The sequence below is a fragment of the Carcharhinus amblyrhynchos genome, chromosome 9 (assembly GCF_965287045.1).
Source record: "Carcharhinus amblyrhynchos chromosome 9, sCarAmb.v2.hapA, whole genome shotgun sequence".
NCBI lineage: Eukaryota > Metazoa > Chordata > Chondrichthyes > Carcharhiniformes > Carcharhinidae > Carcharhinus > Carcharhinus amblyrhynchos.
In genome coordinates this window covers 93,481,472-93,506,077 of record NC_137332.1, presented here as the reverse complement: position 1 = coordinate 93,506,077, position 24,606 = coordinate 93,481,472, and the positions used below count along the sequence as shown (strand labels likewise).

General features: G+C 43.8%; 2 protein-coding genes across 2 annotated transcripts in view; both read left to right on the top strand.

Annotated features, from left to right (window-relative positions):
* Positions 1-14,582: 14,582 nt before the first annotated feature.
* The window catches only part of LOC145348623 (uncharacterized), a 48,759-nt gene continuing 38,735 nt past the window's right edge, over positions 14,583-24,606 (top strand). The window contains 1 exon segment of the mRNA XM_080196794.1: positions 14,583-16,873. Within this exon segment, the coding sequence (XP_080052920.1) occupies positions 16,090-16,873 (784 nt within the window). The 5' untranslated portion in view covers positions 14,583-16,089.
* On the top strand, positions 16,894-19,972 carry LOC145348069 (uncharacterized). Its single transcript, XM_080196210.1, has 3 exons — positions 16,894-17,207; positions 17,983-18,139; positions 18,230-19,972. Exons 1-3 carry the CDS (start codon positions 17,124-17,126, stop codon positions 18,637-18,639), a joined length of 651 nt encoding a protein of 216 aa, XP_080052336.1. The 5' UTR covers positions 16,894-17,123; the 3' UTR covers positions 18,640-19,972.

The window sequence follows — 24,606 nt, the reverse complement described above, 5'->3', positions numbered from 1 at the left end:
CACACAGCCTTTGGACTTAACCCCTTAGAAACTGAATCTAATTCAACAAAAATATTACACGTTGTTGTCAGCCATAACTTAGTTAGCACTCTTGTCTCTAAGTCAGAAAGTTATGCATCCAAGTCTCAGTCAGGGACTTGAGCTCTGAGGCTGACATGCCAATGCAGTACTGAGGGAGTGCTGCACTGTCAGAATTATGTATTATCTTTCAGACGAATTAAACCAAGGCTTTATCTGCCTCCTCGGGTGAATATAAAAGATCCCATGACAGTACATTTAGAAGAGCAGGGGAGTTATCGCTGACGTCTCAGTCAGTATGGATCCTGCAATCAATAACACAAAAACAGATTAAATGTCATTATCACATTTGCTGTTTGTGGGAGCTTGCTGTGTGCAAATTGACTGCCATGTTTCCTAAGTTAAAGCAATGACTACACTTCAAAAAAATCACTTCATTGACTGTTAAGTAATTAACTTGAGTTAATGAAAGTTGATATAAGAATGCAATTTTTTCTTCTTTCTTAGGGAAATGTAAGGCTACCTATGAACTCAATATTCTAGACTATTGATGGAGAAAGTATACCAGGCCACAATGACAGTGACCAATATACTGTGTACAGAACTCTTACTGTAGGCTCCTGAGTGTTTCAATGAACAGGAACACACCATGCTAACAAATCAGGTAGTTTGAGTGCAGTTGAAATGGTGAATTTATTGTGAGGTATAAATCTATCGGAAAGTCTGCTAAAAACAACACATTATAAACCTTTAATTAACAAAACATTTGAAAAAGACTCAAGATATCTCCCAGAAGATGAAACAAATCTTGGAAGAATGTAAGGTGAACATATCACACTGTTATTACATCAAGTTATAATGGGCTGAGGGAATTCAGGTCCGTAGACACTCACCCCCACTCCCTTGCCATACTCAGGATAGAAATCCTCCCAGACAGGAGACTACAAACATAACCCATCAACTGAAGAGGATCTGTCTATAATTCACATCGCCAACTAAAGTAGAGTCTGATTCTACCCGATGCCCACTCCTGAAAGCTATGGCTGACATTCCAGTGCAGCAGTGAGCTTGTGCCGGTAAATTAGAAGTTGAAGCCTTCCTAACCACTGAGTATCTGATTATCAGATACCAGGGAATGCTACGTCAGAGAGTCGGTGCAGAATCAATGGTGTCCTTCTGCACTGTAGGGATTCTATGAGGAGAGGATGGGCAGAGTAGGTGAGTTCTCTGATTGGCTGTCAGATGTCAATCTAAATATTTCTGGAGTAACACGAGTTTCCTGAAGCTTGGGAAACTCACTGGTGAAACGGAGGTGACTTTGAGCAGCAGATCAGGTGGAGATTTAAACTTGTCATTGACCCATTTGAATAAAACCTCACTTACTGCAGCTGCTGTCTCAGATCCCCTTGGTCAGAGTGAGAGTCAATGAGTGACTTGTACCTGACACTGGACTGAATGGATGCTAAGTTTATGCAGCAACTTTTATGCATATTGATGTCTCTTTTTGGTGATCTGGTCAAAGGTTAAATTGACCTTCTTGAAACAATTGGACTGATGGTGGGAGAGATTGGAGACAGACACTGTTCTGGAAGGAGAGCTCCCATGTGTGAGCACTGGAGGGTAAACAACACAGCCAACTCTCAGTGTAAGGGAAGCAGGTTCCAAGTCTGTGGGGAGATGTCGTTGTTTGAAGACAGAGGAGAAGTAAATGAAACAATCCTGACATGCCACACAGGAAGGGTTTGTCTCCTGCATGGATTCACTGATGTTCCAACAGGTCCAAGAAAATTGTGTGACAGTTTTATTACAGAACTTTATTACAGATAGAGTCTCTCTGCTGCGTGTGTGTGTGTATGTCTATGTCTTTGTGTGTTGATGGACCAGGAGATGCTGAATGTGTGAAAGCCTTCTCACACATCTCATCCCTGAATAGTTTCTCACCTAGTGTGGATTTGCCAGTGCCTCAGGAGATCAAATGAGTGGGTGAAAGCCTTGTCACAAACATCATGTGATTCCACTGGTGGCCCCGGAGGTCCAAAGCCATTACAAAAGGTTTATCACAACTTCATACTTTGTGGCTTTCTCCGATGTAAATGCATTGTTGTTTGTGGAGAGTCAATGACAGCAAGAATGATTTTTCACACACCTCAGAAGAGAAGAGATAACCAGCCGTGGTTATCAAAGGAAATAAAGGAGAGTATTAAATTAAAAGCTGATGTGTTCAGAGCAGCTAAAAATAGTGGGCGATTAGAAGATTGGGAAAGATTTAAAAATCAACAAAGAATGACTAAGAAAGCGATAAAGAAAGGAAAGATAAAATATGAAGCTAAACTAGCTCTAAATATAAAAAATGATAGTAAAAGTTTTTACAAATATATAAAGAAGAGGAGACTGGCTAGAGTGAATGTTGGACCCTTGGAGGATGAGAGGCGGGATTTAGCGGTGAGTGACGAAGAAACGGCTGAGGCTTTAAATAAGTTTTTTGTGTTGATCTTCAAGGAGGAGGACACAAATAGCTTGCCGAATATTAAAGATAGAAGGATAGTAGGAGATGAGGTCCTTAATGCAATTACTGTCACTAGAGAGGTAGTGCTTGAACGGGACTGAAGGTAGACAAGTCCCCAGGACCAGATGGAATGCATCCCAGGGTTCTGAAAGAAATGGCAGAGGTGATAGCGGATGCCTTAGTAATTATTTATCAATATTCGCTGGACTCTAGGGAGGTGCCGGAAGATTGGAAAATGGCTAATGTTACGCCACTGTTTAAAAAAGGTAGCAGACAAAAGGCAGGGAATTATAGGCCGGTTAGTTTAACATCCGTAGTTGGAAAAATGCTAGAATCCATCATCAAAGAAGAAATAGCGAGTCACCCAGAAAAGAACGGTTTGATCAAGCAGACGCAGCACAGATTTGTGAAGGGGAAGTCGTGTTTGATGAATTTATTGGATTTCTATGAGGATGTGACGAGTGTGGTAGACAGAGGGGAACTGGTGGATGTGGTGTTTTTAGATTTCCAGAAGGCGTTTGATAAGGTGCCTCACAAAAGGTTGCTGCAAAAGGTTAGGGTGCATGGAGTTGGGGGTAACGTGTTAGCATGGATAGAGGATTGGTTGTCTAATAGGAAGCAGAGAGTTGGAATCAATGGGTGCTATTCTGGTTGGCAGTTGGTGACTTGTGGCGTGCCGCAGGGATCGGTGTGGGGGCCTCAACTGTTTACCATTTACATAGACGATCTGGAGGAGGGGGCTGAGTGTAGGGTAATGAAATTTGCTGATGACACGAAGATGAGTGGAAAAGCAAATTGCGTGGAAGGCACGGAAAGTCTGCAGAGAGACCTGGATAGGCTGAGTGAGCGGGTGAGGACCTGGCAGATGGAGTATAATGTTAGCAAATGTTATCCACTTCGGTAGAAATAATAGTAGGAGGAATTATTACTTAAAGGGCGAAAAGCTGCAGCATGCTACAGTGCAGAGGGACCTGGGGGTCCTTGTGCACAAATCGCAAAAACCCAGTCTGCAGGTGCAGCAGGTGATCAAGAAGGCGAATGGAATGTTGGCCTTTATAGCGAGGGGGATAGAATATAAAAGCAAGGAGGTCTTGCTTCAACTGTACAGGGCACTGGTGAGGCCGCAACTGGAGTACTGTGTGCAGTTTGGTTGCCGCATTTACGAAAGGATACATTGGCCTTGGAGGGAGTGCAGAGAAGGTTCACTATGCTGATACCGTAGATGAGGGGGCTAGCCTATGAGGAGAGATTGAATAGACTGGGTCTGTACTCGTTGGAGTTTAGAAGGCTGAGGGGGGATCTTATAGAGACATATAAGGTAATGAAGGGGCTAGATAGGGTAGAAGTAGAGAGATTCTTCCCGCTTAGAAAGGATAGCAGAACTAGAGGGCACAGCCTCAAAATAAGGGTGGGGGGGCGCAGTTTAGATCAGAGTTGAGGAGGAACTTCTTCACTCAAAGGGTGGTGAGTCTCTGGAATTTTCTGCCCATTGAAGTGGTGGAGGCTACCTCACTGAATATATTTAAGTCACGGGTAGATAGGTTTCTGATAGACAAGGGAATTAAGGGTTATGGGGAGAAAGCAGGAAAGTGGAACTGATCCACTTCAGATCAGCCATGATCTTGTTGAATGGTGGGGCAGGCTCAAGGGGCTAGATGGCCTACTCCTGCTCCTATTTCTTATGTTCTCACATGTGAATGATTTTTTTCCCTGTGTAAATACATTAATGTACACTGAGATTCAATGAAATTGAGAATGATTTGTCACACACCTCGCACATCAATAGTTTCTCTTCTGTGTGAATGCTCTGGTATCTCAGGAGGTCCAAGATGCCACAAAACCTTTATCACAAACGTCACACTTGAAGGGTTCCGCTGCCCAATGTGAATCATTTGGTGTCTCAGCATAGGAGACATCGCAAAAGCTTCCTCACAAACTCCACGCCTGAAGGATTTGTTCCCTGTGTGAATTCTCTGGTGAATCAGAAGTGTTGAAGATGTCACAAAAACCTTATCACAAATGTCACACTTGAATGGTTTCTCCCATGTGGGTTTTCTCATCCATCAAGAGATCTGAGGAGTTGGCAAAAGCCATCTCATAGAATAGAATCCTACAGTACAGAAGGAGGCCATTCAGCCCATTGAGTCTGCACTGACCACAATTCCATCCAGACCTCATCTCCATAACCCCTAGGCATGCAGTTACCCTAGCTAGTCCCACTGACACTAAGGGGCAATTTAGCATGGCCAATCCATCTAACCCACACATCTTTGGACTGTGGGAGGAAACTGGAGAATCCAGAGGTGCAGGGAACATGCAAACTTCACACAGACAGTGAATCAAGCTGGGAATCGAATCCGGATCCCTGGCACTGTGAGGCAGCAGTACTAACCATTGTGCCACTGTGCTGCCTAATTTCACCTCTTTCAGCCTGTGGCTTCCTCCTTACCCAACTCCCATTTGAACAGCCTCTCACCTGTAGGAATGAGTCAATGATTCATGAGGTTCAATGAATGATTGAAGTTCTCAACACACTTCTTCCCAGCCTCACCCTGACCAATAACCCACAGCTGAACTTAAAGAAGAGTTTGTTCTGATAGAAAGTTCCACACTATTGACTAGTTTCAGATCCGATAACATGTAAAAGCTCCCCTGACCCAACTGATTTCCAGATGATGGTTTCACTGCCCAACTTTCTCTGTGTTGAGCAATGCTGTGAAGGGACCAGATGGCTTCCCACAGTTGTGCAGTTGTTCCTTGGGTGATGGTCAGGATCTACCTGTGGTGTCTATCCTCTCTGTATTCTCTAGTGTAGTACAGTGCAATCCTTCTGTAAAACAGGAAAAGAAAACATGATTTCCTCCAACTCCCTCTCTTCCTTTGCTGACAGATTACAAAAATAAAGTCAATTAATTTAGGTAATGAGCAAATTGTTACAAGATGGCATTGATTAGCACATTGATATTGTCTTTGGAATTAGGTGATAAAACACTGTAGATTTCAGATTGGTGAGCAGAAGGGGCAGAACCTATCTTCCCAGACATCATGAGGCTAGTTTAATGATAATCATGGAATGATGGCTGTCGGGCTGTGAGATTATGGTGAAATCAAACCTGCCGCTGCTGATGGCTCACTGCACCTCATGGATACCCAGTTTTGGGATCTGTCCTTAGTTTATTCTCCTGGTGATGATTAACAGGTGAAATACTCACTCAGCTGGGAGGAGAATGGTAGTTTTTCTTGAAGTTGTTTGACCTGAAGCCATGAGACTCCATGGAGTCAATATTGAGGACTTTCGCACCTGCAAGTGGACAGGACATTCCCAGGGATGGTGAGGGAGGAGTCTGGGATGTTTCCAGATTGATACAATTCAGTGAGTATCACTGCTAATTGATCAGTCTGTGGGGCAGCTCTTTTCACTTGGGGACTTGTCCTTGGACTTTGGTAAGAGAGACTTTACAGCCAGATCCCAACACACACACGCAACTGACCATTCACAGTCCATGGGATAATAACCAGCTCCCAACACACACACATACAACACACACACACAAAGTCAATAATAGGAAATCAGTAAGAATCCTCGCACAATCTGCACCTCCCAGATAATTGCACCTCACCTACTCATATTCAGTAATGAGCCATCAACAAAAATCAGGATCGTTTACTATTCCAATGAACTTTGTTATTTCACTCACCATCTCCTTAGTTGGTTTTCAGTCCCTACAGAAAGTGAAGCAGCTGTGGAAGGGAGGGGAGCACAGTGACACTACTGCCTCACAACACAAGGGACCCATGTTCAATTCCAGCCTTGCGTGACTGTGTGGTTTGCACGGCTCCCTATGTCTGAATGAGTTTCCTCTAGGTGCTCTGGTTTCCTCTCGTAATCCAAAGATGTGCAGGTTAGTTTGATTGACCATGATAAATTGCCCCTTAGTGTCCCAGGATGTGTAGATTGGGGGAATTAGCAGGGTAAATATGTGGGGTTAAGGGAAGTTGCTAAGCCGGTGAGTCAATGCAGTCACAGTAGGGATTCTATGAGGAGAGGATGGGCAGAGTGTAAGGGTTCTCTGATTGACATCTCTCACAGCCAATCCAAATATTTCTAGAGTAACTTCAGTTTTCTGAAGCTTGGGAAACTGACCGGTGAAACAGAGGCGACTTTGAGCAACAGATCAGGTGGGGATTTAAACTTGTCATTGTCCCATCTGAATAAAACCTCACTTATTACAGCTGCTGTCTCAGTTCCCCTGGTAAATGTTTGACAGAGATTTCTAGTGTGGGAATAACATTCTTCATCCTCAGAGGCTTTTAAACTGACAGCATCAGTGTGGGATGTGTAACCTTGGACGTATTTGACAACAGATCAGAACAGGAAGACTCACAGCATCCAATGCAATGATGATGGGAAGAGGCGTGATCAGCATGTGTTTAGGAGAAAGTAGGGTACTGGCAGAAGGAAAAGAGATGTTGGAGAAGAGATTGAGTCAAGTCTTGGGGAGTGATTCTGTATATTGCAGTGACCTTGCGTGTGATTCCATGCTCTGGGCTTGGAAATTGACTGTAACAGAGACTAACTCTGAGGAAATAGAACAAGGGTTAACCATGGGCCATGGACATATTGGTGTAGGTAATGCAGCAGTCAGAATAGGGAGATGGGGAGATGAGGTACAGCGCTGGTGAGAGCGGGAGTGAAATGAAGAGCCCCCCTCCTCCCTCCCACCCACAATGTAGTTTCTGATTAAATGTCATCTCGAGCTGAAGTGTTAACTCTCTTTCTCTCCACAGATGTTGACTGATCTGCTGAATATTTCCAGCATTTTCTGTTTTGATTCCAGTTTTTAAATCACAGAAATAGACCATTTGCTTTTGATTGGTGCTTAAGCTCCACGTTAGTCTTCTGCCTCCCAATGTTATCATCAGCAGATCCTTCTATTTCTTTCCCCTCATCTACTTACCTGACTTCTCCTCACAAACATCAAAACTACTTGCCTCAATGCCCTGTGGCAGCAAGTTCCACATTCTGATCATTCTCTTGGGAAAGAAGGTTCTCCTGAATTTCAGATTGGATTTATTATTGACTATCTAAAATTTCTGGCTCCTGTTTTTGACTGCCCCACAGGTAGAAACACCTTCTCTCCATTTAAGCCCAAATTTTTAGTTTTATAATTCATCATTTTAAAGATATCTAAGATACGCCCTCTCAGCCTTCACTTTTCTCAGGAAAAGAGTGCTAGCCTGTTTAGTCTTTCCTGACAGTTATAATCCTCAATTTTTAATATCATACTTATCACTTTTTTTTTGCATGTTCCCTAGGGAAGTCCAAACTAAACCGCACTTATTTCAATGCAAGAGGCCTGGTGGGTAAGGCGGATGAACTCAGGGCATGGATGAATACGTGGGATTGGGATATTATAGCAATTACTGAAACATGGTTAACGGAAGGACAGGACTGGCAGCTCAACGTTCCAGGGTACAGATGCTATAGGAAAGATTGAACAGGAGGTAAGAGAGGTGGGGGAATTGCATTTTTGATTAGGGAAAACATCACAGCAGTACTTAGAGGGGATATATCTGAGGGTAGAACTGAGAGAAAAGAAGGGGGAAATCACTTTGATAGGGTTGTACTATAGGCTTCCAAATAGTCAGTGGGAAATTGAGAAGCAAATATGTAAGGAGATTACAGACAGCGCCAAGTAAAATAAGGCAGTAATGGTAGGGGATTTTAACTTTCCCAACATTGATTGGGACAGCCATAGTATTAGAGAGTTGGATGGAGAGAAATTTGTTGAGTGTATTCAGGAGGAATTTCTCATTCAATATGTGGATGGCCCGACTAGAGAGGGAAGAAAATTTGACCACCTCTTGGTAAATAAGGAAGTGCAGGTGACAGAAGTGTTAATGAGGGATCATTTTGGGACCAGTGACCATAATTCTATTACTTTTAAGATAGCTATGGAAAATGATAAGTCTGGCCCAAAAGTTAAAATTCTAAATTGGGGCAAGGCCAATTTTGATTGTCTTAGGCAGGAACTTTCAACAGTTAATGGGGGAATCTGTGGGAAGCAAAGGGACATCTGGTAAGTGGGAGGCTTTCAAAAGTGTGTTAACCAGGGTTCGTGGAAGCACATTCCTCTTAGAGTGAAGGACAAAGCTCGTAGAAGTAGGGAACCCTGGTTGACTCAGGGTATTGAGGCCCTGGTCAAGAAGAAGGAGGAGGCACATGACATGCGTTGACAGCTTGAAGAGTATAAGGGGTGTAGGAGTAGAGTTGAGAGTGAAATCAGGAGGGTGAAAAGGGGACACAAGATTTTTTTGGCAGATAAAACAAAGGAGAACCCAAAGAGTTTCTACAAATACATAAAGACCAAAGAGTGACAAGGAAGAGAGCAGGGCCTCTTAAGGATCAATAAGGTCATCTATTGCAGATCCACAAGAGATGGATGAGATCCTAAATGAATATTTCTCATCACTTTTTACTGTTGAGAAAAGCATGGATGTTCGGAAACTTGGGGAAATAAATAGTGATGTCTTGAGGAGTGTACATATTACAGAGGAGGAGGTGCTGGAAATCTTAAAGCGCAAGATAGATTAGTCCCGAGGACCTGATGAAGTATATCCCAGGACATTGTGAGAGGCTAGAAAGGAAATTGCGATCCCCTAGCAGAGATATTTAAATCATCGATAGTCAGAGGTGAGGTGCCTGAAAATTGGAGGGTGGCAAATGTTGTGCCTTTGTTTAAAAAGGGCTGCAGGGAAAAGCCTGGGAACTACAAGCCAGTGAATCTCACATCGTGGTGGGTAAGTTGGTGGAAGGTAGTTTGAGAGTCAGGATCTACAGTAATTTAGAGATGCAGGACTGATTAGGGACAGGCAGCATGGCTTTGTGAATGGAAAATCATGTCTCACAAATTTGATTGAGTTTTTTGAAGAGGTGACTAAGAAGGTAGATGAGGGCAGCACAGTTGATGTTGTTTACATGGACTTTAGCGAAGCCTCTGACAAGGTACCACATTGTAGATTGTTGCATATGGTTAAATCTCGCGGGATCCAGGGTAGAATAGCTAAATGGATACAAAATGGCTTGATGACAGAAGACAGAGGGTGGTTGCAGATGGTTGTTTTTCCATACTGGAGATCCGTGACCAGCAGTATGCCTCAGGAATCAGTGCTGGGTCCACTGTTATTTGTCATTTATATTAATGATTTGGATGAGAATATTGGAGGCATGGGTAGTAAGTTTGCAGATAACACCAAGATTGGTGGCAAAGTGGACAGTGAAGAAGGTTATTTCGGATTTTAATGGGATCTTGATCAATTGGGCCAGTTGGCTGACGAATGGCAGATGGAATTCAATTTAGATAAATGTGAGATGGTGCATTTTGGTCAATTGAACGGGGCAGAACTTACTCAGTTAATGGTAGGCATTGGGGAGAGTTACAGAACAAAGAGATCTAGGAGTATAGGATCCTAGCTCCTTGAAAGTGGAGTCACAGGTAGACAGAGTGGTGAAGAAGACATTCAGGATGCATGGTTTCATTAGTCACAACATTGAATACAGGAGGTGAGACATCTTGTTGAAGTTGTACAAGACATTGGTAAGGCCACACTTGGAATACTATGTATAGTTCTGGTCACTATATTATAGAAAGGATCTTATTAAACGATGCTACTGGGACTTGATGGGTTGAGTTATAAGGAGAGGCTGGACTTTTTTCTCTGGAGCATAGAACGCTGAGAGGTGATCTTATTGAGATCTATAAAATAATGAGGGGCATAGATCAGCTAGATACTCAATATCTTTTCCGAAAGATAGGGGAGTTTAAAACCAGAGGGCATAGGTTTAACGTGAGAGGGAAGAGATACAAAAGGGTCCAGAGGGACAAATATTTCCACACAGAGGATGGTGAGTCTCTGGAACAAGCTGCTAGAGGTAGTAGTAGAGACAGGTATAATTTTGTCTTTTTAAAAGAGTTTAGACGGTTACAAGGGTAAGATGGGTATCGAGGGATATGGGCCAAACGCGAGCAATTGGGACTAGCTTAGGCGTTTAAAGAAAGGGCAGCACGGACAAGTTGGGCCGAAGGGGCTGTTTCCATGCTGTCAACCTCTATAACTCTAATTCCTTTTTCAATATGTTGATCAGATCAGAACTGTGCAGTTTCCAAGTGCAGTCTAAGCAAAGCTCTTGACAAGTTTGGGCGGCACAGTAGCACAGTGGTTAGCACTGCTGCTTCACAGCTCCAGGGACCTGGGTTTGATTCCCAGCTTGGCCACTGACTGTGTGGAGTTTGCACATTCTCCTCATGTCTGTGTGGGTTTCCTCCCACAGTCCAAAGATGTGCAGGTTAGGTTGATTGGCTATGCTAAAATTGCCCTTAGTGTCCTGAGATATATAGGTTAGAGGGATTAGTGGGTAAATATGAAGGGATATGGGGATAGGGCCTGGGTGGGCTTGTGGTCGGTGCAGACTCAATGGGCCGAATGGCCTCTTTCTGTACTGTAGGGATTCTAAGTTCAACATCACTTCTTTGCTTTTCAATTCTATACCTCCAAAAACAGAGTTATTGCTTGATTTTTTTTTTCCCAAGTTCCCTTGTTGAGCTGCCTTGTTACTTTTAATGATTGATGAATGTTTTTCTGCCCTTGCACAACTCTGATCTTCCCTAGTCTCTCCAATTGAAATCGTTTGTCCACACGAAGTCATGAAGTCAAACTTGTTATTTTTAAAGCTCCATCAAATCAGCCCAGATTCAGAAAATTCAGGTCAGGAAACCTCTGCGGCGAGAAAAGCAACCTCACTGCAACCTTTGAGTGGCCAATCACACTCTCCTCCCATTCTCTGCTGTGGGACTACTGTGACTTGTGTAACTTTCTCCTCTTCAGTTGTACACAGAGAATCTCCTGCAATGGTGAATCTTCCCACCGCCATCGCTCTGGTTCCGACCAAGGGTCAGTCTCTGCTTTTCAATTCCGTTCAACCGCTCGGGGCTCGCGCTTCCTCACATTCCAACTCCCGAGCGCTGGGAGCGAACCGCCGCTGTGCGCGGCAGAACTACAACTCCCATCAGGCACCGCGGCCTGGCGCGCTCTCTCTCTCTCTCTCTGTCTGTCTCTCTCTCTCCTCCCCCCCCCCCCCATACCATTTCATGCCGCTTCTCACTGCGTAGGCCCAGGGCCACATGCAGCATGGGTAATGTAGTTCTGACCGGATGAGAGTCTGCCTGGAAAGCGGCTGCGCAGAACTGGGTGGAGCGCAGCGTCAATGACGATCGACCCCCTCCGCTCTGATGGGCCGAGCAGAGTGATTGACGTATCAAATCCGGGCGGTACAAGTGCTTCCTCTCGTCCTGATTGGCTGTGAGAGCTGTCAATCAGAGCGCTGAGCTGTTTGATTGGAGCTGTGTTGGATATTGAGTGTGTTTATTGGAAGTATTTCCCTTCTGATTTACAGGCTGAGTTTTGTTGATGGGTCATTGCTGAATATGAGAAGGTGAGGTGTAATTATCTGGGAGGGGCAGAGACAATTTATTGAAATGTCTCTTAATGCCTTCTTTAAAGATTTTATCTGAAGGCCTCGGCCTTTCGCAGAAGCCTGGGTTTGGAGTTGATGAGTTTTGCCCAGTGCTGTGTCTGATAGCTGAATTTAGGATGTGCAGTCTGAGTGAGTGTAATTTCAGTAAGAAGTCTTACAACAGCAGGTTGAGTCCAACAGGTTTATTTGATAGCAAACGTCACTAGCTTTCAGCTGTAGCTTTCTAACCTGGTGTTGTGAGACTTCTTACTCTGTTTACCCCAGTCCAATGCTGGCATTTCCACATCATGGGTGTAATTTCATAGTGGATAGCACCGCTGCCTCAGAACACCTGTGACTGTTGTTCAATTCCGGCCTCAGGTCACTGTCTGTGTGGAGTTTTGCACGTTCTCCCCGTCACTGCATGGGTTTCCTCCAGCTGCTCTCGTTACCACCAGAGATGTGCGGGTTAGGTTGATTGGCCATGCTAAATTGACCCTAGTGTCAGGGGGATTAGCAGGGTAAATATGTGGGGTTATGGGAATAAGGCCAGGGTGGGATTGTAGTCAATGCGGACTCAGTGGGCTGATTGGCATCCTTCTGCATTGTAGGGATTCTATGATAAACCCGAACCTTACAATGAGCTCCATTGCAGCAATATTTTCCTTACCTTCTAGTACCTCCTGCCCAGTGTGTTTTCTTCAAATATTTCTGGAAAACCAGGAAGAAATTTCAAAATCTCCATTGAACTAACATTTCTCCTGAGTATATTAAGTACAAGGGTAAAGCTGGTCTTGGGGCGGCACGGTAGCACAGTGGTTAGCACTGCTGCTTCACAGCTTCAGGGACCTGGGTTCGATTCCTGGCTTGGGTCACTGTCTGTGTGGAGTTTGCACATTCTCCTTGTGTCTGTGTGGGTTTCCTCATGGTGCTCCGGTTTCCTCCCACAATCCAAAGATGAATGGGTTAGGTTGATTGGCCATGCTTAAAATTGCCCCTTAGTGTCCTATGTGTAGGTTAGAGGGATTAGTGGGTAAAACATGTAGGGATATGGGTGTAGGGCCTGGGTGGGATTGTGGTCAGTGCAGGCTCGATGGGCCAAATGACCTCTCTCTGTACTGTAGGGTTTCTATGATTTCTATGGTCTCCAACAGAATGACTTGAACTCGTAGTAAATTAATAGCCCATTTTATACTCGGCCCGACTGTCTTTTCCATTGCCCTCACGGTGCCTGGGGAAGATGGGGCCTGGATGGAGGAAAACAAGTAACCATGTTACCTGCTACTGGTCACTATCCACTGTTCCTGCTGGAAACAGAGGGTGTGTGACAGTCAAATGAGGAACAAGAAAGGCTTTGTATCTGATCCCCACAAAAGGGAATAGCAGACTGGCACTCATTGTGGAACAGTCTCTAACTGAGGAGTCAGCCCCTTCAGCAAAGAAGGAGAGGGAGTTGGAGGAAATCAAGTTTCCCTTTCCTGTTTTACAGAAGAATTGCATTGTATTACACCAGGGAATTGCAAAGAGGATAGACACTGCCGATAGTTCCTGCCCATCACTCAAGGAATAGTAGTGGGAAGTCATCCAGTCTCTTCACAGCATTGCTCAACACAGTTTCTCTGCCCAACCTTCTCTATCATCTGGAAATCAGTTGAGTTAGGAGTGTTCCACACGGGAGAGAAACTGGTCAAGTAAAGTCTCTGACTCATCGAACTCTGCACACACCACTACACTCTCACAGGAGAAATTGTTCAAATCTAATGTTGTGATAAATCAGTCTTTCATTCATCAAGATTCTTGCTCCATCAAGGGATTCACACTGGTGTAAGGCATGAGATGACCTTTCTCCGCATCGTCGAGGCTCCATGTACCTAAAGCATTCACACCGGGAGAAACAATTCACCGGGAACTTTGAAATTCTCTTCTTCAAAAGGTAGTGAAAGCAGATTCTCATTTTTAAGACTGAGGTAGATTGATTATTGAGGGGGAGGGTAAAAAGTTATAAGGTGTAGGCAAGAATGTGGGGTTGAAGTTGCTATCATTTCTTCTGGGCAGCATGGTGACACAATGGTTAGCACTGCTGCCTCACAGCACCAGGGACCCAGATTCAATTCCGGTGTTGGGTGACTGTCTGCGTGGAGTTTGCACGTTCTCCCTGTGTCTGTGTGGGTTTCCTCCCACACTCCAAAGATGTGCAGGTTACGTTGATTGGCCGTGCTAAATTGCTCCTCAGTGTCCCAAGATGTGTAGGTTATGGGGATTAGTGGGGTAAATACAGTAGGGTTATCAGGATAGGAGCTGTGTGAGATGCTGTTTCAGAGAACTGGTGCATACTTGATGGGCTAAATGACCTTCTTCTGCACTGTAGGGATTCTATGATCAGATCAGCCACGATCTTATTGGATGTTGCAGGAGGTTCGAGGGGCCGAGTGACCTACTCCTCCTCCTCATTCAAATGTTTGTATGAATGTTCATACTATTGTGAGTTTTACAAGGGGTATTTTGATATTTTACACTTGTTTAATTTAGATGTGTACAACCACATATTGGAACCCAAATTCCCCTTTCAAACTGTTTTGGAGTTTGACAGAGGTGTAACTATTAAACAAAGACTCAGACTCACATCAGTAAATAGTATCAAAGTTTATTGATCATGACTAAATTTTAGAAACTTACCAGCTCACTAATAGAGGCAGAATATATGGAGAGTGTCAGTGAAATTCTACCAGTTCCACACTTTCACATAAGCAATCAATCCAAAATAGAGGACAACAGCTTCAAATCATCACCCTGAAAGGCAATCCGTCACTGCCTCCACCAAACACTAATCCTAATGCAGAACCTCCTCATGCAGAATGACTCACTGAATGTATAGTAAATATTATAATGCCTTATGCAATGTCTTATCTTGTCAGTTTGGATTTTGTTTGTCTTTCTTGTGGGGACCATGAATTGGATTCAATTAGATTTTGAATTTGGCTTTTGGAGCAAGCAAGGAATAGAGTTGGGTCTGCCCAGTGCACTATGAGGATTGACTTTGTAACTTTAAGAATGGAGTAAAAACATTTTGAAATGTACAATCATTTTCCACTTCATCTGGAGGCCAAAAATAAACTGAAGCACCTCAAAGTGCAACTTGATCTATGTAGACAACACTTGAATACCTTTGCACCATGGCACGGTGGTACAGTGGTTAGCACTGCTGCCTCAAAGTACCAGGGACCTGGGTTCAATTCCCGGCATGGGTCACCGTCTGTGTGGAGTTTGCAACTTCTTCCTGTGTCTCCGTGGGTTTCCTCTGGGTGCCCCAGTTTCCTCTCTCAGTCTGAAAGACATGTTGGTTAGGTGCTTTGGCTATGTTAAATTCTCCCTCAATGTTTCTGAACTGGCACCGGAGTGTGGCAACTAGGGGATTTTCACAGTAATTTCATTGCAGTGTTAATGTAAGCCTACTTGTGATTAATAAATAAATAAAATAATTTGTAAAGAGCATTTTAAAATGGCTGTAACCTATCTTTGACTGTATTGAAGTATCACAGCAGTCTGGTGCTTGCTGTGAAACAGTCTCAAACTGAGGAGTTCAGCCACTTCAGCACAGGAGAGGGAGTTGGAGGAAATCATGTTTTCTTTTCCTGTTTTACAGAAGGATTGCACACCAGAGAGTACAGAGAGGATAGTCACCACAGATAGATCCTGACCATCACCCAAGCAACAAGTGCACAAATGTGGGAAGACATTCAGTCCCTTCAGGGCATTGTTCAACACAGGGAAGGTTGGACAGGAAATCTGTCAGGTCAGGGGAGCTTTGATATATCGTCAAATCTTAAATTGGTCAGTAGTGTGAAACCTTCCATCAGAATCTTACCAAAGATTCAACTTTTGCTAATTTGTTAGGGTAAGGTTGGGAAGAAGTGTGAGTAGACTTTGTACGGTCAGAACTTTAATCATCGAACCTCATGAATCCCTGTCTCATTCCTACAGGTGAGAGACTGTTCAAGTACGAGGTCTGAGGTGCATTTGTCACAACTAATGTTACAACAAGGGCAGCCACATGGAAGCAAAACGTTTCAAGTGTGAGGTTTGTGATAAAGGTTTTGTGACATCTTCAATGCTCCTGAGACATCAAATGATTCACACAGGAGAGAAACCATTCCAGTGTGATGTTTGTGAGAAATCCTTCTCACAATTATCAACCCTCCGTCAACACCAGCAAGTTCACACAGGTGAGAAACCCTTCATGTGTGAGGTGTGTGACAAATCATTCACGTGGTCATCAAGCCTCAATAAACACAAACGTGTTCACACAGCGGAGAAACCTTTCAGGTGTAATGTTTGTAAGATGACTTTCAGCCAAACTGACAACCTTCTGTTGCACCAGAGGATTCATACAGGGGAGAAAACGTTCACGTGTGAGGTATGTGAAAAATCATTCACACATTCATCAAGCCTCAGTGAACACAAACGTCTTCACACAGGGGAGAAACCATTCAGCTGTGATGTTTGTAAGATGACTTTCATCCGAAAATACAGCCTTCTATTACATCAGAGGATTCACACAGGGGAGAAACCCTTCAAGTGTAAGGTGTGTGACAGATCATTTTCAATGTCATCGAACCTTCATAAACACCAGCGTGTTCACACAGGTGAGAAACCCTTCACATGTGAGGTGTGCGACAAATCATTCACACAGTCTTCCAGCCTCAATAAACACAAACGTCTTCACATACAGGAGAAAGCTTTCAGATGTGATGTTTATAAGATGACTTTCAGCCAGGATGACAATCTTCTATTGCACCAGCGTGTTCACACAGGGGAGAAAACATTCATATGTGAGGGTGTGTGAAAAATCATTCTCATTGTCGTCAAACCTCAATGAACGCAAACACCTTTGCACAGGGGAGAGATCCTTCAGCTGTGATGTGTGTAAGATGACTTTCAGCCGAAAAGCCAGCTTTTTATCACATCAGAGGATTCACACAGGTGAGAAACCCTTCATGTGTGAGAGGTGTGGCAAATCATTCACACAGTCATCAAGCCTCAATAAACACAAACGTCTTCACTCAGGGGAGAAAACTTTCAGGTGTGATGCTTGCAAGACAACTTTCAACCGATAAGGCAACCTTCTATCACGCCAGAGGATTCACACGGGAGAAACCCTTCCTATGCAAGGTATGTGACAAATTATTCTTGGGCTCATTGGCTTCCACGCATACTAACAGATTCACATGTATGATATGTGACAGATCATTCAGTGAGTTACCTTCCTCCTGTGCACAGCAACACATTTACAAAAGAGACAGACCATTCACATGTATAGTATGTAACAAATCATTCTCAGACTAATCAGCCCTCTGCACACTGGTGAGAAACTATCATATGTGAGGTGTGCGATAAATCATTCCCACTGTTATCAGACCTCCAGAGACACCAACGCGTTCACACAGCAGCTCACCTTCCCTTACACTGAGAGTTGTCTGTTGTTTACTCTCTTGTGCTCACACAGGGGAGCTGTCCTTCCAAAGCACTGTCTGACTGAGCAGTGTCTCTCCCACCATTAGGCCAATTGTTTCAAGAAAGTCAATTTAACTTTGACTAGATCTCCAAACATCACCAAAAAGAAGACATCAATATGTATAGCAGCTTCTGAACAACAGTGCAATATCTAAATATTAAAAATATATATATATAATTTTTGAAACATTAAATCATAGTTTTTAGGTTGAAAATACAGAAAGATTATGAGATTGTTTTTACTAATTTTACGAGCTGTTGTAAAATGTAAGTGTCTGGAAGATGTCTCTGACTTTGTCATAAGATTGATCTCTAATCAGAAGTCCCCTTGGGTGCAGCGGAAAGCTTTCTCCAGCATTCAGAAAATGTGTCACAAGTCAGCACAGCAAAGTTTGGACCATGATTTCATTTAAATTTTCATTTCTTCCTTTAGGTAAAGCTGGTCCATGACACCCAGGAGCACTCATTGACTGGAGGGTGGGTTCCGTACATCAAGGAGCTGCCGGAACAGGAGGAGTTCACGAGGAAGCTGTTCGACCTCTCCAACTCCATGATAAGCAATGGTGGATCAGATATAGGGATGAATAAAGGTGATGTCAGCAGCTGAGTGTTTAAACCATCAGGAAGAGAGGTAATTTATGTGACAAAAGATAATAATTTTGATTTTCTTCCTCTGACAGATACACAAGTGTCCATGGACACATCAGATGGTGATGGAGGAGAGTCGGCAGCATCGTCCAGGATTCCTGAAAGGACTGATGAGGAAGGTACAGAGGTGAATACCTCACAGCAATGTGGCATGGCAGCTGCAGTGGAGGAGGAAAAGGATTGTCAGGAGGATGAGATGTCTGATTTGGAGGGTAGTGTTGATGAGTCAAAGTTAAATATTGTGGTTTGTGTAAATGAGGAGGCCTTTGATGCTTTGGCTGCTGTGCTGGAGGGAGGGCACTCAGAACTGTCCAGAGCTGAGGAACTTGCAGCTTTGGGAGCAGAAGCTCCTCTGTCTTCACGAACACACGGACAACATCAGGCCCATGCTGCTGGTGAAGAAAATGATTTGAAGCTTTTTACACGCTTATATCAGGAATAGATTCTAAGTACAGAGAGTTATCAGGCCACTTCTAACTTGCTTCAGTAACCTGGACTGAATTTAAAATGGATGTTAGCCAGAGTCTACAAAGAAACAACAAGATTCTTCAGCAGCAGAATGAGGTTCTTTGTCAGCTTCTACAAAGAAGCCATGAAACTTTGAATGAAATGAGGCAGATTCTGTCTCAGGTTGCAGCCCCTGCACCTTCTGGCCAGCAGCAGTGCAGTGCAGAGACATCTGCTGCTGGACACACCACTGACACAGGAGAGATGACTCATGGGGATGTAGGAGACACAGAAGAGATTAGGACATTTCCCTCCTGACCCCGTGACCTCTCCATCATGAGGACTATTTTTATGTCTGGATTTTTGCCATCACAGAGAGCCTCTCTCTTCTGAGGACAATGGTGGAGGAAACCTGAATCTGAGAATCCAGCCACCACATCTTCTCCCCCCTGCCCAAACACAGAAATTGGCCAGGTCCTGATTTGCACATTTCACAAAACCAGTTGCCTCACCTCATGCAGTTTTGAGTGAGAGGTGTCTGAAACCTGATTTGTGCAGGTTTCAGACATTCAGTAGAAGTAAGCCTAAACTCTGTGGATTTGTTTGGACAGACAGTGTTAACCTTTTGTAGAGGATAAGGTCCCCAGACACCTTTGTGGGAGATAAGCTGCTCTTTGAGATTAATGAAAGTAGAAATGAAAGTGAATGAAAAGTGTGTAAACTCATTTAAACTGAGAGCTCAACAGTTAAAAACAATTGTCACAAGTGTCAAGAACTGTTAAAGGGAGCTGTCAAGATATCCAGGCATTTAAACCTTCTGCCTTTATCTCTGAATAAACTGAATGTTAAATTGTTGCCTTTCACTCTGTCTGTTGACATAAACCTCAGGGATTGACTGGATTACTATTGCAAGACACATTTGAAAACCACTTATTATCACAGTAGGGTACCTGCTATGTCATTTTGATTGACTGCTCCAAGGAGTTATGTTAAGTTGAATTGGGACTATGAATTACAATTTTTTCTTAAATTGGATTATGCACTTGAATGATATGTTTGTGATAAGAAATGTAAATATGCTAACTTTTTTAATAAACAAATGGTTTAAAAATTTAAGTCTGCAACAGACAATTGAAACTTCATTTTATTTAACTTCAGTCTGGTTTCTGACCTGTGTCCATTCTGGATAGTAGGTTAGCTGGTATGGGTGGTTAAAAACAATGGGGGGTGGTGTGGGCTGATTGGAATTAGCACAAATTTGGGATAGAAGCTATAAAGAGCCATGTGGCTTGGATGGGGGACACAGATTGGCATGGAGGGTATGAGTAGCTATGGAAATGGTTGGATACATAAGTTGGCATGGAAAGCATGGGGTAGTCATGGTTGGTGGCGTAAGATGACATGGAGGTTGTGGGGAGATGGGGTGACATTGGCACAGATGGAATGTGGGCACTATGTGAGGGATGGCAGCTGTTTTATGTTATTCAATTTTTAAACTTCGATACAATGCTGGTACTCCAGGACAGGCCTTTCACCCAGTCTGCCTTCTCACCCATTCCAGGGTCACCTGGCCCAACTTCCACTGTTATCCACCACCATGGTATGAATATTCCAACTTCCAGGCCCTTTCTCACAGGTTGAATTTGCTTCAGTCAAACAGCTCAGCACAAATCACCGAGTAAACAGGTCTCTCAGCTGGATCTTCTCACACAGCATAAGGGACATTTCCACACCTGATTCGCCACAGGATAGTCAGACTGCCTGAACATTAGTGTGGATATGATGCAATGTAATTATTATAAATTCTGCTCCTTCACTCACCATCTCCTGACTTGGTTTTCAGTCCCTACAGGAAGTGAAGCAGCTATGAAAGAGGAAGAGGAGAGAATGGGCAGAGTGGGTGGGCTCTCTGATTGACGTCTCTCACAGCCAATCCAAATATTTCTGGAGTAACAGGAGTTTCCTGAAGTTTGGGAAACTGACCAGGGAAACGGAGGCGACTTTGAGCAGCAGATCAGGTGGGGATTTAAACTTGTCATTGTCCCATCTGAATAAAACCTCACTTATTGCAGCTGCTGTCTCAGTTCCCCTGGTAAATGTTTGACAGAGATTTCTAGTGTGGGAATAACATTCTTCATCCTCAGAGGCTTTCAAACTGACAACATCAGTGTGGGATGTGTAGCCTTGGATGTGTTTGACAGCAGATCAGAAGAGAAAGACCCACAGCATCCAAGTCAGCCATGATGTGCAGCAGGGGGAGTCAGCATGTGTGCAGAGAGGGAAACACATGAGAGAGAGAATAGACGGGCTATTACCTGACCTGAATATTACCAGTTTTTTTTTAAGCACAGAAATAGACCATTCAGCCTATCTGTCGACAGGGCCCTCAACAGGGATGCAGTCCGTCTCCCGCGCCATGACCCTCATCCCCTCCCTCCCTCCCAGGATAAGAATGTTCTCACATTTCGCCCCACCAACCTCCACATGCAAAGCATAATCCTCCACCATTTTTAATTCAGTTTTTAAAAAAAATCTATGAAATTTTCGCCAACTCCAATGTGATGCCACCACCTCTCCCATGCTTACCATCCAAGGTCCAAAACACTCATTCCAGGTTAAGCAGCATTTCACTTGCACCTCTTTCAATTTGTTCTATTGCATTCGCTGCTCCCAATGTGGTCTCCTCTATACCCGAGAGACCAAACGTAGACTGGATGATTGCTTTGCTGAGCACTTCCGGTTTGTGTGCAGTCAGGATCCTGACCTTCTTGTTGCTTGCCATTTTAACACACGATGCTGCTCCAGTGCCCACATGTCTGTTGTGCAAACTGGAGGAACAGCACCTCATCTTCTGACTAGGCACATTACAGCCTTCTGGTCTCAAAATCGAATTCAACAACTTCATGTGATTAGCGCTATCCCACCTTGACCTCCTTTACTTTAATTTAATTTAATTTTTAACTGTTCTCTACCTTTTTACTTCTGTATTTTTCTTTATTTTTTCATTTCCCCCACTCTTTTCCCCTTTCCTTACCTTTCTCCCCCTTTTTCTCCATTTTACGCACCCCCCACATCTTCATTTATCACAGCTTACCTTCTGATTTCAGCTTCTCTGCCATGGGCCATTCACACCTTCTATTCTCTCTATGGACTGCCATTGACAGCCTTTCCCTTATTTTTGTGGCTGTGACTCATCTTTTATTCCCTCGCCCTGCAGCATAGGCAAATGGAATTAGGTGGGAGGTCAGGTATTTCTCACATGTCACTACAGACTCAACTGGCCAAAAGGCTTCTCCTGTGTGATTCTATGTTCTTTTTAGTCATGAAGATGAACTGTTGTTATTTTCAAAGCTCTCCCTAAAGTACACACAATCAGCTCTTGGAATCCAATGGGACAAAATCCAGTAAATGCTGGAAATCTGATAGAGATTCAGAAGATGCTGGAAATCCTCAGGTGAAGAAACATCTGTGGAGAGAGAAGCAACCTCTATGCAGTCTTTGAAAGGGCCAAATACACTATCCTCCTGCTATAACTCTTATGTGTTCATCTTAAGAAAGCAATGCAAAAAGGGGACATGAGAAAGCTCTGGCTGGTAACAGTAGGGAAAATCCCAAAATATTCTATAAGTATGTCAATGGGAAGAGGATAACCATGGAAAGAGTAGAGCCCATTAGTGACTAACGGGGCAATCTGTGGGTGGAGCCAAAGGATTTTGGTAGAGTGTTGAATGAATACTTCACATCCATCTTTACCCAAGAGAATGAGAATGATGGTTTGGAATTCAGGGAAAGAGAGACTGTGAAGTTCTTAAGCAAATTGGTGTAATGAAGGGCAAGATATTAGAGTTGTCGGCAGGCTTATAAGTGGATAAATCTCCAGATCCAGATGAATTGTGACCTAAGCTGCTGTGGGAGACAAGGGAGCATATTGCAGAGGCTGAGACCCAAATTTTCAATTCCTATCTGGCCACGGTGAAGGTGCCAGACAACTGGAGAACAGCTAATGTAGTTCTACTATTTAAGAAGGGCTATAGAGATAAACGAGGGGACTACAGACCAGTGAGTTTCACGTCAGTGGTAGGGAAACTATTAGAAAAACATCTGAAGGAGAGCATCTATCTCCACGTGGAGAAGGAAAGCTTGATTGGGGATAGTCAGCATAGCTTAATCGGGATGGGGGGGTGGGTGCGGGGTCATGCCTACTTTGATTGAATTTTTGAGGAAGTGGCCAGGTGTGTTGATGAGAGTAGTGCAGGCAGTGTAGCTTATATGGATTTCAGCAAAGCCTTTGACACAATCCTATATGGGAGACTTGTAAAGAAGTTAAATTCACACGGGATAAAAGGTAATTTGATAAAGTGGATTAACATTGGCTTAGTTGTTGGAGACAGAGGGGGATGATAGAAGGCTGCTTTAGTGACTGAAAGCCAGTGTCTAGTGGTGTAACACAGGCATCTGTGTTGGACCCTCTATTATTTGTCATTTATATAAATGCCATTGATGACTGTGTTGGGGGTAGGATTAGCAAGTTTGCAGATGACATAAAAATTGGCCGGATGGTTAACAGTGAGGCGGAGTGTCTTGGGTTACAAGAAGATATAGAATCATCAAATGGACAGATAAGTAGCAGATGGAATTTAACCCTGAAAAGTGTGAGGTAATACACTTTGAAAGGAGTAATTTGACAAGAAAACACTCAATGAATGGTAGGACACTAGGAAGTTCTGTGGAACAAAGGGACCTTGGCATGTTTGTCCACAGATCTCTGAAAGCAGAAGGACATTGTAGGCTGGTGAAAAAGACATACGGGACACTTGCCTTTATCAATTGAGGCATAGATTACAAAAGCAGGGAAGTCACACTGGAGTTGTATAGAATTTTGATGAAGCCAAAGCTGGAGTATTGTGTGCAGTTCTGGTCGCCACGTTATTGGAAGGATGTGATTGTAACTGGAGAGGGTGCAGAGGAGATTCACCAGGACGCTACCTGGGATGGAACATTTAAGTTATGAGAAGAGGTTGCGTAGGCTTGGGTTGTTTTCATTGGAGTAGAGAAGACTGATGGATGACCTGATGGAGGTGTACAAGATTATGAAAGACATGGACAGAGTGGATAAGAAACAGCTGTTTCCCTTACATGAAGGGTCAGTCACAAGAGACGTAAGTTCGAGGTGGGAAATGTGAGGAAAAGCTTTTTTACCCAGACAGTGGTGACAGCCTGGAATGCGCTGCCTGCAAGGGTGGTAAAGGCAGGTTGCCTCACATCCTCTAAAAAGTATCTGGATGAGCATTTAGCACATCAAAGAACAAAGAACAACACAGCATGGGAAACAGGCCCTTCGGCCCAACGAGCCCACGCCACCACCTTAACAATGTATTTTTCCTACACCACCCTTGACCTGTGTCTTTGCTTATGGTACCCCCATTGGAAACCAGATTCAGGGGAGAATAATTTAGAGACAATTTGTTGCACCAATCAGCCTAAGAGCACATCTTTGGGGTGTGGGAGGAAACTGGAGCACCCAGAGGAAACGCACGCAACCACAGGGAGAATGCGCAAACTCCCACAGACACTGGCCCACATCCACGTATCTGCACAGCTAATAGTGATAGTCACTGAGCTGTTGTGGTGCCCATCTGCTGGTCCAGTTTTAAGCATACACAAACAACGCGAAGTACTAGGCCACTCTTGAAACATCCAAGAGCAGCCCACGCACAATCCACCGTGTGCATGCCCCTCATAACATTCAAGGTAGTACTGGCAGATGGGATTAGGTGGGAGTTCAGGTGTTTCTAATGTGTCGGTGCAGACTCAATGGGCCTCTTCTGCACTGGATGATTCTATGATTTTATGAATTTCCCACCTGTCCGTCTATACTCAATCGTCATGCCTGGTCCACTGCAACTACAATATTATCCATGCTGCCTCCCAACTCTGCATCCTCTTTGCAAAGCTCAGTCAC

Excerpts from the sequence above, each read along its gene's own strand:
- LOC145348069 (XM_080196210.1), top strand. The coding sequence starts at position 17,124 with ATGCTTGCAAGACAACTTTCAACCGATAAGGCAACCTTCTATCACGCC. Across the intron at positions 17,208-17,982 it reads AGAAACCCTTCCTATGCAAG|GTAAAGCTGGTCCATGACAC; the intron begins GTATGTGACAAA and ends TTCTTCCTTTAG. Across the intron at positions 18,140-18,229 it reads AGATATAGGGATGAATAAAG|ATACACAAGTGTCCATGGAC; the intron begins GTGATGTCAGCA and ends TTCCTCTGACAG.